Genomic DNA, 19,443 nt, shown 5'->3' with positions numbered 1-19,443 from the left:
AGTTACCTCTCTTTCTGAAACGGGCTGGAGTTACCCCTCTCTCTCAGGTTTGATTAACCTCTCTTTCTGAAACAGAAAACCCAGAGTTTCCCTCATCTCAGGGTTAACAAACTCAGTTTTCACTAAACCTGCTTTCTGGAACGGGCCCCAGATACGACATTTTCAGACAAAACAACCACATGAAATAAAAATAAGTAAAGTTACTCGCAAACATGACGATAAAAAAAGTTTATAAAAAACAATTTATTGTGCCTCAATGATGTGTGTGGTTGGTTAAAAGGAGGGGCAGCCGAGTTCCAAGGGGCCTATTTAAACCGGCTCTTGGGGCCTGATGGCAGCAGGTAAAATGCTTAGTTAAGAGGATGGGTGGGGTCATTGTAGATCTGGATTGCCTTTTTGGTTGTGGATTTAGAGAATAAGTCCTGGGGCCCTATTTTAACAATCTGAAACACAAGTATCAAACGCCAAACGCAAGTAGCTTTGTGGGCGGATCTCGGGCGCCGTTGCTATTATACCGGCGGGATAAATGACTCTTGTGCCCAACGCAAATCTAAAATGGAAGTAGCTACATTACTCATAGGTGTGGTTTGGGCGTAACATGCAGTAAACCAATCAGAGCGTTATCTCACATTCCCTTTAAAAGCAGGCACGCTTGTTCCATGGCGGATTGCTAATATAATGGCGGATTTGCTAGGCGCACGCTCTTAATACATCCATGGGCGCACGCCAGGAGCGGTTCACAGCCGAGGAGACCAACATTTGCAATTGAGTTTTCTTTTTGACAAAATGTAAATAAAGAAATGTCACAAAAACATACTTTCCGATGTTTTGGGCTCACTCTCACTGAATCACAAGGTTATGAATGCATCGTGATATTTTTGTAATGTAGTCCAACATTAGACCGGGATTACCTCACAGCTCTTCTGGCTCTCCTCTCCCGTGCTGCTGCTGGGGCATTTGGGTTAAGTGGCATCGGCACATGCAGTTCAACATCACATCTCCTTAAGTCCTCTAATATTTCCTCATTTATGTCATCAACACGTCCATGATTCATGGAAATGTGTAAAACAAGGTCATATGTTTCCTTGTATTTATGTATGGTTTGCAAAATTGGGAACTGCTGGGTCCATGAGATGAGATAAGCAAAGTGTATGCGCTCTACACACACTCTACATTACGGCCAAGCATGCGCCCTTAAAATAGGATCTGAATAACGCGCCACTGACTTTAGACCAGGTTTTTCCTGGTCAGTGGCGGAATTGTTTTCTCAAACTGCAAAATAGCACCAGGTAACGTTTGCACCGGAACACGCCTCCTCTTTTTGCTGAACCGCCCCCGGGAGCGCAAGTTCATTCCCTAATTTACCGACGTGAGTCTGTGGAGGGAAAAGTCTGCTGTGCGTCAGATGCAAAATAGGAATGATACATGCGCCGGTGTACCAAGTCAATTGCGCTGGGTGCAAGATAGGGCCCCTGGAGTCGAAGTTGTTTGTCTCAGGTGAGCTTGCTGGCCTGATTGACGTCAAGTTTCCAGTATCACCAGTATCAGTTTGTTCTTCTGTTTTAATGGGAGGTTTCCATACCATGAGACAATGTTAAATGTGAGAACTCTCTGTTAATGATTTGCTAGTCTCGCATTGCCAGACCTTCCTCCACAGCGCTGCGGAGCAGGGTCTGGCTAGTCCACACAGCATTCCGGGATGGGAGAAAAACATGCTCTGGTTTATTAGCGTTTCTTTAAACCAATCACAATCGTCTTGGGAGGCGCTAAGCACCGGACAGAGCCACAGTGCCTCTGCAAAATAGCCTCGGGAAGGAACTTGTTTTGGTGGAACACGTGTACGTTCAAAGGTTGTTTTAGTCGGGCAACAGAAAACTCAGATTGGACAGATAGTCTAGCTAGCTCTCTGGATTTACCCTGCAGAGATCTGAGGAGCAGTTAACCATAGTCCTCATTGATGGGAGTTTAAAATTCCAACACAAAGGAAGCGGAAATGAACATCCGGCCGAAAAAGAAGGATATCCAGCGGAAATTCTGCCTGCACCGGAGCAATCCCGGAAGTGGAATGTCGTGGATATAGACTAATGATTTGCAGACCATGGACAGGATGAGCTGGCTGGGGTTAAAGCTCCTCAGTTTCCTATGAAGAGCGAGCCACTGTTTTGCTTTTCTTGTAGCTGTAGTTGACATTGTCCTGGGAAGTGAGTTCATGTTCTATTACTGTTCTCAGATAAGTGCGTGATCTGTTCTACTTTCTGGCCCTTCATACTGAATGGCTTGTAGGTAGGATCTGCGCTGCCTTCTCTCCTTTTGCCTCCTACACACAGCTCCTCGGTCTTGGTGACATTAAGATTTTGAAAGCTGTTGTCAAACCAGGAAGAAAGGCTGCTTGCAGTAGGAGCGCTGTTTAAATCCTACCTTAAACTTTATACCTTCCCACCAATCAAACGTAAATATGTACACAGAGGAAGTCAGACTAGCTGATATTCAGGTCATCAGGACACCCTTGAATACTGTGTAGCCTATAATTAATGAAGTGTTTGAGACCTGATGGTAAGATAAGGAGGTTTCTATTCTTTTTCTCAGTTATCACACTGGGTGGTTTTATCTAAAAGGAGAACAAGGGAGACAGTAATGCTGTGTTTTGTTAGTGAGCCTAAGGGCATCAGAAACAGCACACCTCCGTGCTGCAGATATCAGATTAGAGGGAGGCACGCAAGGCTGGTGGTCCCTCTCTGCTACTATACTCTACATCCTGTGTGGGTTTGCGTGTGTGTTTGTGTCTGACACCTGCATTGATCTCCCGCAGGATCGTCCGTTTTCCCTGGCAGATAGGTGAGGAAAAGGTTCGACGTGTCTTTCGGGAAGCGTTGAAAATCTGGAGCGACGTCACCCCGCTCACCTTCACCGAGATCCACAGTGGGAAGGCCGACATCCGCATCGACTTCACAAGGTGGGAGGACTGAGACGTAGAAAAAAAACCTTGTTTAAGACATACATAAAAAGGAGAAAGGAACATGTGCTATATGTGTAGATTAACAAAAGCAGATTATTGCAAAGGGAAATACTTATAGAATTAACAATATATATTGGATGCATTGCCGTGAAATTCTGTTCACACATTCATGTTCTCCTAACTTTGGTGAGCCTCTGACATTTCATATAGCGCCATCATCAGGTCAAAGTTTAAAGTGGTCCAAGACTTTGGTTTTTGAAAGCAGGTATGTTTACCAAGTTCAGCAGAACAAATGCTACATGTTTCACTCTTGACAAAAATGTCAACATGTTGGTGGCGCTGAATAAAAAGTGTGTATGTAGGACACCAGTTATGAGGTTGTACTTAGGTTCTTTAAGAACTCGTGTTTTTAGTATATCCGTTCTTCGGCCGAGTCAAACAATTGAAATCGATTTCTGAGTGTAGTTCCGGCAGAATCAGAGCACTTTAAATCCGATTTTGACAAAGATCTTTGTTACAAAGAACTTCAGAGAGACAAAAAGATAAAAACAAGAGATAGAGGAGCGAGAAAGGACAGATAAACTTAAGAGACACAAAACCAGTTTTATAGAGAACTATCTGTGTCATCTTTAAAATGACTTCATTTTCTTTTATGTAGTTTGTTTTGTTTCTTCCTGCATCAATTTCTTGTTTTTCCCCTTTTGAGTCATGATTCAAGCTTTATTGTTCCTCATGTCACAGCAGTCTTTGTTTGACCTGCTGCATGAATATGCTACGAAAATAGTCTAATTTTGACAGAAATATGGATTTATACATCTCATTACTGTTGTGAACTTTGACAATTTACTCTGACTAACAATCACACATGCACATGCATATCTCATTATCACATAATAATATAATAATAATAATAATAGTATGGTGAGTAACATGAAAAATGCTTTGCGAATACATGAACCATTACTACAAATGTATGCAAAGACCCAAAAAGGGTGCAATAAAATGAGCTAGTCAAAGATAAATATCAAAGTGTAATTAATAAAGTTTTAATTCATTTTATAAACTATATTATGGTTAAGGGAGAATGATAAAGTTTCCTTATTTTTGCCAACTGATTGGAGGTTAAAGGAAAATCCGTGAAGGAAGTGTTAAGATGTCTTTTTACATTCCTTATTATTTAATAAAATGTATTGAGTTATACTTTTGACTCTACTGATAAACTTTTACTGAATTTTGTTGGTTTTTCAAGCTTTATTGAAGGGGTGACACATTTAAAATTAGTCAAATTAATCAAATCATTTGATTTAAAAATCATAAATGACAAATATTCTCTGATTCCAGCATTCAAAATGTTAATATTTGTTGTTGTTTTTGGATTGTTGGTCGGACAAAAAGAGCAATTTCAATATGTCACCTTGGGTTCTGGTAAATAATGATTCTAAGTGAGACTGTTCAATACTTGTTGTTGACATTGTTTTATCATCTGTAACGCTGATGGAAAAAAAGATTTACAAAGTTCATCACGCTTTAAGCCTTCAGAGTGCATCAGAGAGTGTTTGATTTACGGACCTGCAGGTACTGGCACGGAGACAACCTTCCTTTCGACGGCCCGGGCGGGATTCTCGCTCACGCCTTCTTCCCAAAAACACACCGACAGGGCGAAGTTCACTTTGACTACGACGAGTCATGGACCCTCGGAAACCACATGGGTTAGTGTTTTGCCTGAGAGAAAGAGAAAACAGATTTTTAGTTCAGACATTTTTCTTTTTGACTATTTGACTTTTTTTGCTTTTAGAATCAGAATCAAAAAAAGGTTTTATTGCCATAATAAGTACACTTAGTGGAATTTGTGTGTGTGTGTGTGGGGTGTTAAGAGTCAGGGTCAGTGGAGCAAGGGACCACAGCGCCCTGCCAGAGGAGAGGGGTTCAAACTGTTTTGAACTGTTTAGTAGAACATAAAGAAATAAATCGAATACAGTAACAGAACAGATCTCAAAAGACAATACTTGAAAATACAGATACAAATGTAGTGCCCAAGCATGTCAATACAAGCAATTTGACTCTGGTTTTAAGTTTCTCTCAGTGTAAGAAATAGACGTAGAGTTAAGGACAAGGACAACAAAGAAGTCAAATACATCAGACACATCTGTAACAAGAGACTTTATCAGGACATAGACAGGGAAACGGGCAGTGGCGGAAGAAGTATTTAGATACTTTACTTAAAAGGTGCTGTCGGTAGGATTGTGAAGATCCAGGACTTAGCCAAAAAATTTGAACATCCACAACTTCTCAGTCCCTCCCCCCTTTCTGCTAAAGCCCAAAACGGTCTCCTAAGCCCTTCCCTCCACAAGGGAGAATGAATGCGTGTGCATGAGCAGTGATTGACACGTAGTAAGACACCCCCCCTGACCCTGATTGGTGCATCTGAACAGGGAGCGGTGGATTTTTGCAAATCGCACTACAGGCTGTAGGTGGTGCCGGAGGAGCCAGATTTTTTTTTTTTTTTAAATGACCTGCTTCATGTAGTTCTACTGGAACATAGGGTCAGATTCAGCAAATATGACAGAAAGTTAGTTTTACAAGTCTTACCTACTGCACCTTTAAGTAAAAGTACTAAAACCACACTGTAAAAATACTCTGTTACAAGTAAGAGTCCTGCAGTGAAAATGTTACTTAAGTAAAATTATGTAAGTATCATCAGGAAAATGACTTTAAGTAGCCTATTACTGTAAAAGCAAAAGTACTGAATGCAGAAAAATCCTCACATTTTAGAAACTGGAAACAATCCAAACAGTTCTGTCAATCAACTAAGGTTTTAATTGTCTAATCATTTCAGCTGTACTTGTAGGCCTGTATGTTGTTGTTTAATTTATAATACAACCTTGTATTTTATAAAAAAATAAATATTTGTTATAGTAACTTATAAAGTTTGTAAAGTAACTAAAGCTGTCAGATTACTGTAGTGGAGTAAGAAATGCAATATTTCTCTCTGAAATGTAGCGAAGTAGAAGAAGAAAGTAGTATGAAAAGACTCAAGTAAAGTACAAGTACCTCAAATTTGTACTTGAGTACAGTACTTGAGTTAATGTACTTAGTTACATTTCACCACTGGAAACGGGGATATGAGCAGCAGGGAGAGGAAGCAGCGAGGTACTTTTTGATGACTGTATCACTTTGTCGTCTCAGGTAACAAAATACCGCCGTCTGCCACTTGAAGCAGGTCAAAACAAACTATTTTCAGACCCCATTTGAACCAGGTGTGGTTTTGCACCCTCTGAGTCTTCTCTACCCACCCCTGCAGGCACAGACCTTCTCCAGGTTGCTGCCCATGAGTTTGGGCACGTCCTGGGCCTGCAGCACTCCAGCGAGCCAGGAGCCATCATGTCGGCATACTACTCCTTCTCCTACCCGCTGAAGCTGAGCGTGGATGACAAGCGAGGCATCCAGTACCTGTACGGAGCTCATCCGCAAGTCCTGCCCTCACCGCCACCCCCGCCTCCGCCACCATCAAACCCAGAGACCAATGAGATCCTTCAGAATGTGAGTGGAGCTGATGCAACATTTAAAGAACCAATCGTGGAGTGACACGCTAAAAAAAACAGCCCAAAATAACTGGTAATGTCAGAGGCAAACGGGCCCAGAGTGCTGTAGTAGGTCTGTAGAAACTTTGTCTTGTTCTTGTTATCAACAAATCCCATGAAGAGACCAAAACCAACGATGTGTTAGTCCGTTTTCAGTATTTTCTGACTTCCTGTCCGTGGCTTTCAGCTCCAAGCCCATTGATTCCTACTGAAGACGTACATCTTTAAAATACCTCATAAATAATTTAATGGAGCTCTGTGACACAGAGAAAGAAGGAAAACATGTTTTAAATTTTATGGGATTTGTTGTCAAGAACAAAAATATGAATTGCAACCAGCAGTCTCCCATAAGAGTTAGTGGTTTCTGTGGTTCTAACGCCACTTAAATAGAGTGAATATCTCTGCACCACATCATACAAGAATGTGTTTTTGAACCACGGATGATAAATGAGGGTCAAAGACAAAACTCTCATGGATAAGGTTCCACTTCAGATAATTTTCTCTTGTAACTTGTAACTGAGAGGATTTAGACTGGACCTCTACTTTATTTTGGGATCCTTTTGAGACAATAAAACGGCTCCTTAACACACTGCATCCCACTGCAATAAAAACCCCTCTTGTGAGAAACTTTACGCTTACGCGATCCGTCTCATTTCCAGCCCGACGCCTGCCAGACGGACTTTGATGCCGTGTCTATAATCCGAGGGGAGCTGTTCTTCTTTAAGTCGAGCTACGTTTGGCGGATCAGGGACGGGCATCTGCAGAGCGGTTACCCAGCGCTGGCATCCCGTCACTGGAGGGGGATTCCCGACAACATTGACGCCGCCTTTGAAGACAAGTCTGGGAATATTTGGTTCTTTCAAGGTGGGCAGCGAGGACGTTTGAGCTCTGCTGTTATGGGGTTTATGGTTTCATGTGAGCGTAGGATCATTAAGTATCATGCACTCTTAGGCAAGTTTAAACTGGTGTAAAATGTTAATTAACACAGAGCTGTGAAATTATTGCAATGAACTCTTTCAGTAGTATTTCCTTTAGATGTGGTTAAGATGCAGTAGCATGTGCAATAGTATTTGTTTCAACCAGATGTGGGTTGCATATTACCATCCTCACTGTGAAGGCCAAAAGGTTTATTTTATAATTATTTGAGGACAGTTAACTATATTTCTACCTCACTAGCTCCACACAACTCTCTCTGTATGGCTTTGTTCAGAAGATTGTGGCGTCTGGCGGCTTTCCCGCGTAGAAACTGGAGTTAAGATAATTACCTCTTCTTTAATCCTCCGTGTCCTCCTTGGCTACTAGCAACTACGTGGGGGGGGGGGGGAGGCTCACGGAAGGCTTGTATCATGTGGACGCACCGACAGTTTTGTTGTCATTACTTAGAATTCCTCATGGGGGAGACAGAAACTACGCATTATAGCTTTAAGCGACACAACAAACAGAAACTTACCAACAAGAGTTGAATGTCGTCCATTTTTCACCATCTCTCTCTCTCTCTCTCTCTCTCTGGGCAGGTGAGAACTACTGGGTGTTCGATGCTGAGACGCAAATCAGAGGGCCGGAGTCCATCAGGACTTTGGGTCTGTCGGTGTCCGGGATCCAGGCGGCGCTGCGCTGGGGGGACGACTCCAACTACAACACCTACTTCTTCAAGTCAGGCAGCTACTGGAGGTTCAGCGCCCGCGAGAACCGGGTCGAGTCCGTTTACCCACGCAGCATGCAGGACTGGAGCGGCATCCCTGACAACGTGGACGCCACTTTCAGTGATGTCTACGGTATGGTCCAAAAGAGAAAAAAACATAACAAGTGAACAGAGTTAAGAGTTCCTATTTGTGGTTTAGAGAGTAATACTGTAGTCTTGCATTGCCAGTCTGGCTAGTCCACACAGCATTCTGGGATGGGAGATAAACGTGCTCTCGTTTATTGGCATTTCTTTAAACCAATCACAATCGTCTTGGGATGACAGAGCAACGGCAACTCTGCAAAATAACCTCGGGAAGGAACTTGTTTTGGTGGAACATGTGTACGTTCAAAGGTTGTTTTAGTCGGGCAACAGAAAACTCAGATTGGACAGATAGTCTAGCTAGCTGTCTGGATTTACCCTGCAGAGATCTGAGGAGCAGTTAACCATAGTCCTCAGAAATCCACCAGAGTTTAGAACGCCAACACAAAGAAAGAGGTGGCGATGGTGATGGTGAAGGTGAAGGTGAAGGTGATGGACATCTGGCCAAAAATGAGTGATATCCGGCGAAAATTTCCAGCAGTACCTGACCAATCGTGGAAATGAAACGTTATAAATATAGACTAAGAAAGTTACTATAGGTGCATCCCATAGCCCTTAAATTGCATCCCTGACTCCTCCACTTGCCTCCCTTCCTCATGTCTTAGTCCCTCCGACCGAGGAGGCACGGGAGAGACACGAGGAAATCATCGGAGGAGAGAGGAAACGAGCAAATGTGTTTTTAGCGGGAGACGTCCTTTCCTCTGAAGCGTCACATGAATTCGTCAGCTGTATGTGTGGAGTTAGCAACTCCTTCAGCTGTACGGCTTCCGGGAAGGCTGCTCTCGTGTATCTTCGCTTATATCTCCTCGAGGATCCCTCCTCGATGCTTGCTCCTCGGGGCAGAAATAAGAGCTTTGGGACGGCCTTCACCGAGGAGAGACAGAACAACTTCCGGTTCAGCCGAGGACCGAGGAGTCGAGGAGCTATCAAATAAGGGGGTTGAGATGCACCTTAAGTCAAATGGGATTTTGATACTCCAAGACTGATCAGTTCATGACGAAGCTGCGGTCATTTATGAAAATTAGCTCAAAACGAATTCCTCCAACCCTATCATCGAGTGTTTGAACACACATTGGTTTTCCTTCAACAGATACCTTCCTTATTATTTAATTCATAAAGAGTCGGTCAGGAATTAGCAAACTAGCTGTCACAAGAATGAATTCAATCAATTCCAACACTATTTTTTTTTTAAATCCCTCGAATGAATGCTTCCCAAAGTTAATGAACAGCAGTTTTCAGCATTAAATTGTTCCAAATTAGGACAACTTTATTAAACCAGAGTCAAATAAAAAAACAAATCTCTCCTAGTACTTCTCTGGTAGCCTGTGCCAAAGTCGGAAATGAAATGTATTGCTCCAGTTGACTTGTATTAAAATGTATAATAATGAATTACCACGTTCAACTCTGTGATGTAGGCCATACACGCACAGACATGTGGAGACGCTAGTTCCTTCTCGAAACGTTTGTGCATGAAAAATTAATGTAGTTGCAGAACTGAGCTGCTTTTTTTTAAGTTACTAAAACTGAATAATCTCCAATGTGTCAGCTCAAACACACCACTGGATTGGTGGAGTGTGTTTGAAACACTACATTGTAGTGTAGGAAGTACAGCTAGGGGCTATAACCTGTAATACATCGCTTAAAACAGTCAACCAATGTGAAATCGACTTCCTCTGTAATGAATAAATGCAGCAAAAGCATTAAAGCACGCATTGACTAACACTGATTTGTTGTCCTTTTGGGTGCATTAAAAGGCTTTAAATGACTGAAAGATATACCAAACATAAAAACATTACTAAAATAATGACTTAACCTTAAAGCTGTCATAGGTAGCACCAAGGACGTAGTAGGTAACAAGTTCACTGTCCGCGCAGGCTACTTCTAATCAAAACAGCAACAAACAAATGCATTCCTGACATTTTGAGATTTCCTAAACTCATTTTTATTCTTTCTGGAACAAGAGTATGAATATCAGTAAGTTCTTTAAGTTTGAATTGTAAAATATTACTGCAATTTTGAGACATAAAATACTTTGCAAGATCCCCTGAGACTGAGTACTTACACACAGATTTCACATTGTGTTTTCTATCTTTCAGGCTACGCTCACTTTATCCGAGGACGACAGTACTGGAAATTCGATCCCGTTGGCATGAACTCTTTGGAGGGCTACCCTCGCTACGTCGGCATGGATTTTTTCGGCTGTAGAAATGTGTGAGTCTTTAACTGTGGAGAATCACGCTAACGGATTTTCTTTTTTTTGACTATGAAGAGTTCTCGGCGCAGAGGCGTTTGTGTGTTCATCCTGGGGATTCAAGAGGGATGAGACGATCTCCTTTAAATCTGTTTATGCTTTACTCCATTTATTGAATTACACCTTCTTCTCAGGAAAACCAAGTTATGTTTCCTCAGACTTGGCACCTCCTGTGCAGCTATACTCATATTTATTTTGCAAATTTTTGTCACCATCAGGCTGAGATCTGGGCCCTGTAGTAATGACGTGTGATGCTGCATTGTTCTCACTTCCTGTCTTTGGGCCTAAAATTTAGATATTTTTCCCCACTTGTTTTGGTTCGCAGAGAGAACCAGCACAGACTGTAGAGGATGTTTTCCATTTCAGCTCTTCTGTTTTTTTCATCATGGATGGACTCTCTGATCCTCAAGTGTTTGAAGGGTGACATCAAACTTCAAGCTGCAGAAGGTAGATTTGAACATTTGGTGCAGCGGTTTAACTTTAGTTTTTGAATTCTGTAAACTTTACACCTAGAAATCATTCAACATTGAGGCCGGTAAGCACAAGGTTAAGGATGTGATCACACATGCAGTTGATTTTCCTGCCAGCCTCACTCACACTGACCATGAACCAGAACATATAAACAAAAGTCACGTCACTTTTAAGACACAGTTGTAACTTTGACCGAGCATGACGACTCAGCTTTCAAAGCATTTGGCGTTTAATGTCCTGAAGTGATCTCTGGCAGCACTCACTCTCATGCTGTGTAGTCAAGTTTACGGTAACACTTTATAATAACCATCACTAATAAATGGTAAATTGATAGTTAATTTATCTTTAGTTAATAGGTATTTTACTGTTAAAAGACAATGAAATGATGATTATAATGTTTACTCATTATTCGTAATGTTATAATTAATTAAGTTATTTTATCATTAGTTTAGTGTCATATACAATAATAAGTTTTTAACTTCAGATAAATAGGTAATACTTTGTCAGTGATTAATAATTGCATTAGATCTTTATTTGGCGATCTATAAAAGAGGTGATTATTTTATTATTTGAGCACTGATAATATCTATCTAAATAATGTTTATAGATGCTTTACAAAGTCTTTATTAACCATTAACAAGGTATTATTTTCATCAGATGCAACTTTACAATAGACATCCAAATTATGTTTACTGACGGTTCACAAACAATTTCTTAATCATTAACAAAAAGTTAATATATATATAAAATGTTTTGATGTGAACAACATTAAACTTTTAAAATAGCATAAATTAAAGCATAACTAATAATTAGTAAACATTATTAATTATGAATTTGTTGTTAGTTAACAGTAAAATAACTATTAATTTAAGTTTAACTATCAATTTATTAGCGATGGGTTATTATAAAGTGTTAAGTGTTACCCCATTAAACCTTTGCAGGAGAAGAGGAAACAATAGATAACCATGTGGGAAACATGATGGAAATATAACAATTATGTGTATTTCATGTATGAATGTGAGGGAGTTTACAGGCTCCACACAGATCTGATGATTTTAGCTCTTCAGAGGATGTTTAAGTCACGCTTCATGTACGTTATAAGTTCTTCAAGAAGTCTGTTTCCATTGTACTTCATCACACTTTGTTTTTTTTTTTATAGTTTTTCATAGATACATCAACTTTTCCACCTCAGCCAAGCGTATATGTTGCTATATTTTGACGTCGACCTAACTACACACAAATCTGTGTGGCTGATTGTTCGCAGACTGTGTGGACAGTGCTGGCCTTTTATTAGGTGCTCATATTGTGAAGCAAAAGGACACAACATCACTGTATGTCATGTTTTGATGTCACTCCTCTAACATGAAGCTGTTGATCACTCACCAGTCTGCAGGACCTCTGTGGTGGTAAAAAAAAAAAAAAAGCTTCAGGGCACCATCTAGAGTTCAGCAGGAGAAGTGAGATATTTCCTCATATTTTGTGTCTCTCTCATGTCTCATGCTTGATGAAGTCATTGCTTATCTATAACATAACATGGTGCTCTATTCAGGTTGGTCAGTGTGACACATTCAGGGACAGCAGCTGCTGGGTGGATCAGCGGTTCTCAAACCCCCCCCACACACACACACACACACACACACACACGCACATAGATTACCAGCTGTATGGCAGTGGTGGAAAGTAACTAAGTTAATTTACTTAAGTAGGATTTTGAGGTACTTTTACGATACCCGAGTATTTCCATTTTCTACTACTTTATACTTCTACTCCACTAAATCTTAGAGCCAGACATTTTTCTCTTACTCCACTACATTTATTCGATAGCTGGAGATAATAATTAATTTTATTATAAAGAAATGTGCATTGATAAAAACACAAGATAAGCTTATAAAATACATAGTTAAAAATCAAAGTTGCCAATAGTTAACTGTTGCTGCAGTTAGTATACAAAACTCATACTTTACCATTTTATACTAACAGGACTTTGACTTTGTTTCACTAAGGGCGTTTTCACACCTGTAGTTCGTTTGCTTTGGTCCGAATCAGTTGACGAGTTTGGAAACTTGGAGCGATTTCCCCTTGGTTCGGATTCATTTCATACCTGGAAAAATCCAAGCGTACCAAAATGCGTCATTACAAAATTCCGCAAAAAAAGACCTCTTATTGGTCGGATGTGTCTGGGGGCAGGAGCAAGAAAGTAAATACAGGAAGAATGTCCTGTGTGGACTCGTGTATATTTCTTGCATCTCCGTGGTCAGACCAGCTCATTTCATTAAAGGTCCCATGACATGGTGCTCTTTGGATGCTTTTATATAGGCCTTAGTGGTCCCCTAATACTGTATCTGAAGTCTCTTTTATATAGACCTTAGTGGTCCCCTAATACTGTATCTGAAGTCTCTTTTATATAGACCTTAGTGGTCCCCTAATACTGTATCTGAAGTCTCTTTTATATAGACCTTAGTGGTCCCCTAATAGTGTATCTGAAATCTCTTTTATATAGACCTTAGTGGTCCCCTAATACTGTATCTGAAGTATCTTGCTCTGCCAGCGTCTGTCTCCAATTTGAACCGCGGCTGGTTTGACCACGGAGATGCGAGTGACGGACGGCGAGCTTGACAGCTGTCTATTTCTGTGATAAAAACACTGCAAGCTGCTACAGTTTGCTGCTCTGCTGCATCGAAGATTGCTAAACACAACTGACCACAGGAGACATTAGCTCAGACTTGCAGAGTATATATAGTTGGTGCGGTTCCAGGTCGGATCACGTTCTCACCACAAACGAACCGCTCCAGAGTTGGATTGAAAGCGTTCTGCTTTTGGTGCGCACCCGATTGCGATTGCCGCGTTCTCACCTGCCCAAACAAACCTCACCAAGGGGCAAAACAAACTCTAGAGCGATTCAACCGAACTAAACAGGGCAGGTGCCCTATGATTTAATTCTTATTTTCGGTTTTCCAAGATCTTTCTGGAGCTGTTTCACCCCCAACTGCAGTTTACTTTGTTTCCCAGCTGTGAGCACCTCCTCCACTTCCTTGGTGCATTGCATTGTGGGAGAACAGTGCACATCAACAGCACACTTATTATAATATTTCTGTACTTTAAAAGTAAAATTTGAATGCAGAGCTTTTCCTTGTAATGGATTATTTTTACACTGTTGGACCTTTTACTTAAGTAAAGAATCTGCATAGTTCTTCCACCACTGCAGGATAGTGTAAGGATCTCATGGACCTGATAAACTCATGTTCTGACCTCTTTGTGGGTCAGGTCCTGCAGGTTGAGAACCGCTGTGTTCCTGGTTGCAGCACTTGAAACGTGAAGGCTCAGCACAGACTGTGGAGTTCATCAGATGTTAGTTTTTCAGTGCGGGACGCTGACGAGTTGTTACAGTTTTCATCATTCAGACTTTGTTTTGTATCATTTCTACATCTTAAGTGTTAATCAGTGAAAGAATATTTATACACAAACAACTTAGCATAATTGTGTTGCTGTTTGTTGATGTCTTTGATTATTATTATTGTTTACTCATATGTAGCCTTTACCCTGTACATTCAAATGTATGAACTGCATATTGTTTTCTTTCTAATAAAACCATAACCTTTTTACTAAACGCTGCTGCGTCTGGAGAGATAAAAGCTGATATACTACGAAAGATTTAAAACTAGACATACTCTAATAGTTTTAAATAAAGAATTAACTTTTTTTAGATGCTTTTTTTTTTACCCGTTGTGCATATGGAAATACATTTCTTTTTGACCAACTTACTTACTTCAGTCTTTGTGTTGAGTATGAGAAAAATATGTATGTTTAAAAGAAAAACTAGTGTATTGTACGAATTTAACTGGTTGAAAGACATAGAAGTTCATTTTCCAGTCAAATCTGAATAATTTTCTTATTATTAATAAATGTAAATTTGTTTCGTAATTAGAAACATCACATTTATTGTGTATGAGACTTAATATTTTGCTAAAACATAATTTACAATGTCAGAAATAACTATGATCTTTGCTGTAACAGAATGATGCTGGTACGTCTTAAAGGCCCAATGTGTAGGAATTACTCCCATCTGGCGTTGAGATCATATATCGCGATGAACTCTCTCGCGCAACGCAGTTACGTATTACAACTACGGTAGCCTTCACGCTTCAAAAAGCCGGTCGCTTGCTCTTTTCAATCTCCTTTTTCTTTTTCTGGGTGAAGAAAAAGAAGACTCCTGTTCCTGAAATTTGGATTTTGAATACGTGTGGTCCTCCATGTTTCCTTCTTCAAACTTGGGAAGCTAGACAAAGGAATGCTTGGAATTGATGGTGGAGGTAAATGTTCATGAAAAAGGGCAACACAGATAATGAATAACTAAAAACGTTGCACACTGGACCCTTAAAACATGTTTTAATTAAATCTTTCATAGACTGAATAATCAGTGATTTAACAAATACATAAACATAAATATTGATTCACTTTTAGCTTTAAATTGTAAATTCCTCTTTCGAAAATGTAACATTTTGTAAATAAATTCTCATGCACAATATTAGTTGAAATAAGTCATCTTATTTTTTGAATTTTATTCGTCTACTTATTGTTGTGCAATTATTACTATCACATTTTCAGTCCTAAATATTGTCAGTTATTTAAACTTTTTAAAATATTTTTTAATACAAATTTTATTTCACAAACTAAATCCCACTGAGATTAAGGATTTTTTTTCTTAATAGGTTAATATATAAGAATGTGGAAAATATCACAACACTGGGATTACATGTGGAGATGTTAGAAAAAAGAAAGCAAGTTAAAAACTACATTTCTGCATCTGGATTCTAATTTATTTGCATTTAAAGTGACTATAATATGTAAAAGGTTTGCAGTGTGTGGGGTGGATGGTGTTAATTGATGAGTGAATCTGATTGGCTGGTGGCAGAGAGAGGGGGCGGGGCCTGTGCGGTGCATTCAGTGAGTAAATCATTGCTGACAGTGAGGCAAGCAGCATCAGTGATGGCTCACAGCTTCACTCAGGAGTATTTTCAGATCCCCGTGGTGACCCGAGCCTACACGACCGCCTGTGTGCTCACCACCGCTGCTGTGGTAAGAAATAACAACAACAACAACATGTCGTAACAATGAAGACAACAACAGAGTTTAAACTCTGACCTCCAAGCTTTGATTAGACACGAAACAAATGATTTAGAGATAGTAGGGGACTATTCATTTCTAAATTTTGACTGTTGGAATTCACAATCAAGCTACTTATTATGTTATTGTTATATTAAGAGCTAAATTATTTTGTTTTTTGACGCTTCTTTTAGGTGAAACAAATTGATAAAAGACTAACCAGCAAACAGTTTCCACATTTGCTGTCTTTTCCAACGAAAAAAATGTGAATCAGATCAAAAACATTTGAAATAGTTTTTTGTTTTAACATGTTGAGTCTTTGGAGCTTCTAAAACAATATAAACAAGTTAAATTTTGAGATGTATCAGAGTTAAAAGTTAAAGTATAGAAAGTGAGTGAAGTATCAGTTAAAGTTTAAAAGGTTTATTACACACAATATTTCTATTGTGTGTGTGTGTGTGTGTGTGTGTATCTTGTAAATATAATCTCCTTTAGTGCTGCTTTTATAGACATTCTTCTATTTTATTGTAATTTAAAATATGTGTATAAATGTTCTGTGTGTAGCATGTAGGGGGCTACAGCGGCATTTTATTTTATTGTGCAGTCCTGTTTTGTATAATGACAATAAAGCTGAAACTTAAATGTAAGCATTGAAAGGAACTGAGGTGTCAGTGTAAAGAAGTTGATAGATGTCAATTAAAGGTTAATTATTGAGCTGTTTCAGTTGAAGAGAGTGCTGAACACAGTTGAGCCATGAGTTCACAGGTAATCACAGGGTGCAGTTGAACTCATTTAAAGAGTATGAGATGAAAGCAGTTGAACTGTCAGTTACAGAGTAAAAAAACAACAGCAGTTGAGATTTGTGTTAAAGTGTTGATGTGCTGTAGCTTTAATCTGTGCATTTAAAACGGTGTCTGTTGATTCGCAGGCATTGACAGTAGAAATGTTGGTTGATGTGTAATGGGCGAAAGCAGTTGAAGCGTCAGGTAAAGTGGGCAAAAAAAGCACTTGAAATTTTAGTTGAAGTGTAAGATTTGAAACTAAATAGTTTAAGAGTAAAAGATGAAAGCAATTGAGATTTCAGATGAAGGCCGTTTACATGTCAGTTAAAGGTTAATTATTGAGTTTCAGTTACAAAAAGGGTAAGATATGAATATTGTTTTAAATATCTAATTTAATTATTAATCTTGAGTGCAGTTGAAACCATTGGAATCCTACTAGTGCAGTGGCTGTTGAAAACGTGCCTTTTCCGAACAGGTCTCCGGTATTGCTGCTTCCTCGGATCATGAGCTACACCTGCCATGACATAGTTGTGTCCCCTAGAAATGCTAGAGTATACGCGTCATTTTTATTAACAGCTAGCTATTTGGGACCAGGCTATTTCTGGGAACAAAAGTGTTTATTCTCAAAGTTACATCTCTGATGCTCGAAATGTTTGAGTTTGCTACAATGTTTTTCTTCATCTGTTCCTGAATGCACTGTGGAGAGCGACAGAGAGCAAGCAGTACCCAGGATGCCGTTCGGCGGTGTAACATTTAATAAGGGATCCCCTCCCAATACACTACACAGTGTGTACATAACGCACAACTAATAAATATGTCACGTAGATCTCAAGAGCTCGCTCAGCCTCCACTTATGGAGGAGTTATAGTGGCTGACAAATACATCAATAAACTGTAACACTTTACTTGAAGTATCTACATAATAGTGACATGAAACTGTCATGAACGTGTCATAAACATTATAAACAAGTCATAAACGTTTATGACATAACGCTTCTTTTAGTAAGTGACATTTGGTTTTTGTCATGACAAGTTATGGTTAGGGTTAGGGTTAGGGTTAGGGGTCATGTGTCATGACTGTGTTCATGACAGTGTCATGTCACTCTTATGTAGATACCTTCAAGTAAAGTGTTACCCAATAAAGAAATGTAAATTAATTAAATGCTTATATATGCTAAATAGGGGGGGCTTAATGTTACCAATGAAACAAATCAAATATCCCAAGAATAATCACAATCCATGCATGTCTTTATACATACTGTAATTTGCTGATTAATCTCAAGCTGTGTTAATTTACTTTAGCAACTTGAGGTCATCACCCCCTTCCAGCTCTACTTTAACCCAGACCTCATCATCAGAAGATACCAGGTATCATTTATGAGCTGTTACATTGCCAAACATGGCCATATAGTACGTTATTATATTTAAACTGTTTCTTTTATCTCTTTCTCTCAGATATGGCGCCTGATAACCAGCTTCCTCTTCTTTGGTTCTCTTGGATTCAGTTTCGTGTTCAACATCATCTTTCTGTATCTTTTATCACAAAATGAATATCTCAGTGGATCTATAAAAACACTACTATAAAGTCTAATAATTCATTTCTGCAGCAGAGTCCTTAACTAAAGGAAGTTATCGATACTGTCGGATGCTGGAGGAAGGCTGTTTCCGGGGAAGGACGGCGGATTTTGTTTTCATGTTCTTGTTTGGAGGAATCGCGATGACTGTATCCTTTCCCTTTCAGATCTTCAGCAAAAGAACAGTCTAAAGTTTTACTGCAATTAGGGCTGGGCGATATGGAGAAAATCAAATATCACATTATTTTTGACCAAATACTTTGATATCGATATTGCAAAGATATTGTAGGGTTGACAATTACTGCTTTCCCAAAATATTTACACAATGAGGTTTGTGATAAATAATCATCAGTAATGTGGACATAACGTCTATGTGGGTAAAGGCAAATAATAGAACAGCTAGAACAGTCTGGTAAGTTCAGAAAATGACATCACTTTACTGTAATGCAGCCTTTAAAACCAGTAAAAGACACCACTTATGTCATATTACGATATTAGAATATCGAAAATCTAAGACGATATCTATATCACGATATCGATATAAAATCGATATATTTCCCAGCCCTAACTGCAATGCTGCTTAAACTACCACTTGTGGTGTTCACAGCATGGAAAGGTTCAATTTAAACTCATCTTTTTTTCCCTGTCACTGTGCCTGTCACTCTGAATAATCCACAAAACACTCTGTAAAGAGTTGTAATTGGAATGATATTTCTCCAAAAGAAATATTCTCCAGGAAATAAGGATGCAACTAAAGATTATTTCCATTATCCATTTGTCTGCCAACTATTATCTCTATTAATCAACTTTTCGCTTCGTCTGTAAAATAGCCAGAAATGTTGATCACAATTTTCCCAAGGTAACGTTGTAAAGATCTTTATTTTGTGATTAGGGCTGCAATGTATCTACCATTTATTTCCAGTTGAATCAATTACTTAATCAC

At 39.3% G+C, this 19,443-nt stretch overlaps 2 protein-coding genes across 2 annotated transcripts in view; both read left to right on the top strand.

Annotated features, from left to right (window-relative positions):
• Positions 1 to 12,465, top strand: part of mmp11a (matrix metallopeptidase 11a) — a 34,421-nt gene extending 21,956 nt beyond the window's left edge. The window contains exons 3-8 of the mRNA XM_039804536.1: positions 2,810 to 2,953; positions 4,532 to 4,665; positions 6,258 to 6,496; positions 7,197 to 7,401; positions 8,052 to 8,312; positions 10,417 to 12,465. Coding sequence (XP_039660470.1) covers positions 2,810 to 2,953; positions 4,532 to 4,665; positions 6,258 to 6,496; positions 7,197 to 7,401; positions 8,052 to 8,312; positions 10,417 to 10,535 — 1,102 coding nt within the window. The 3' untranslated portion in view covers positions 10,536 to 12,465. The remainder of the gene's footprint in view (positions 1 to 2,809; positions 2,954 to 4,531; positions 4,666 to 6,257; positions 6,497 to 7,196; positions 7,402 to 8,051; positions 8,313 to 10,416) is intronic.
• A 3,510-nt stretch (positions 12,466 to 15,975) lies between these two features.
• derl3 (derlin 3) overlaps positions 15,976 to 19,443 on the top strand; it is a 10,578-nt gene continuing 7,110 nt past the window's right edge. Inside the window, exons 1-4 of the mRNA XM_039804147.1 lie at positions 15,976 to 16,118; positions 18,229 to 18,294; positions 18,382 to 18,455; positions 18,556 to 18,649. Of these exons, the coding sequence (XP_039660081.1) occupies positions 16,029 to 16,118; positions 18,229 to 18,294; positions 18,382 to 18,455; positions 18,556 to 18,649 (324 nt within the window). The 5' untranslated portion in view covers positions 15,976 to 16,028. The remainder of the gene's footprint in view (positions 16,119 to 18,228; positions 18,295 to 18,381; positions 18,456 to 18,555; positions 18,650 to 19,443) is intronic.

This window comes from Perca fluviatilis, chromosome 6 (assembly GCF_010015445.1).
Source record: "Perca fluviatilis chromosome 6, GENO_Pfluv_1.0, whole genome shotgun sequence".
In the NCBI taxonomy this organism is placed as follows: domain Eukaryota; kingdom Metazoa; phylum Chordata; class Actinopteri; order Perciformes; family Percidae; genus Perca; species Perca fluviatilis.
The sequence above is the reverse complement of the archived record's forward strand: the minus strand, read 5'-3'. Positions and strand labels throughout refer to the sequence as shown.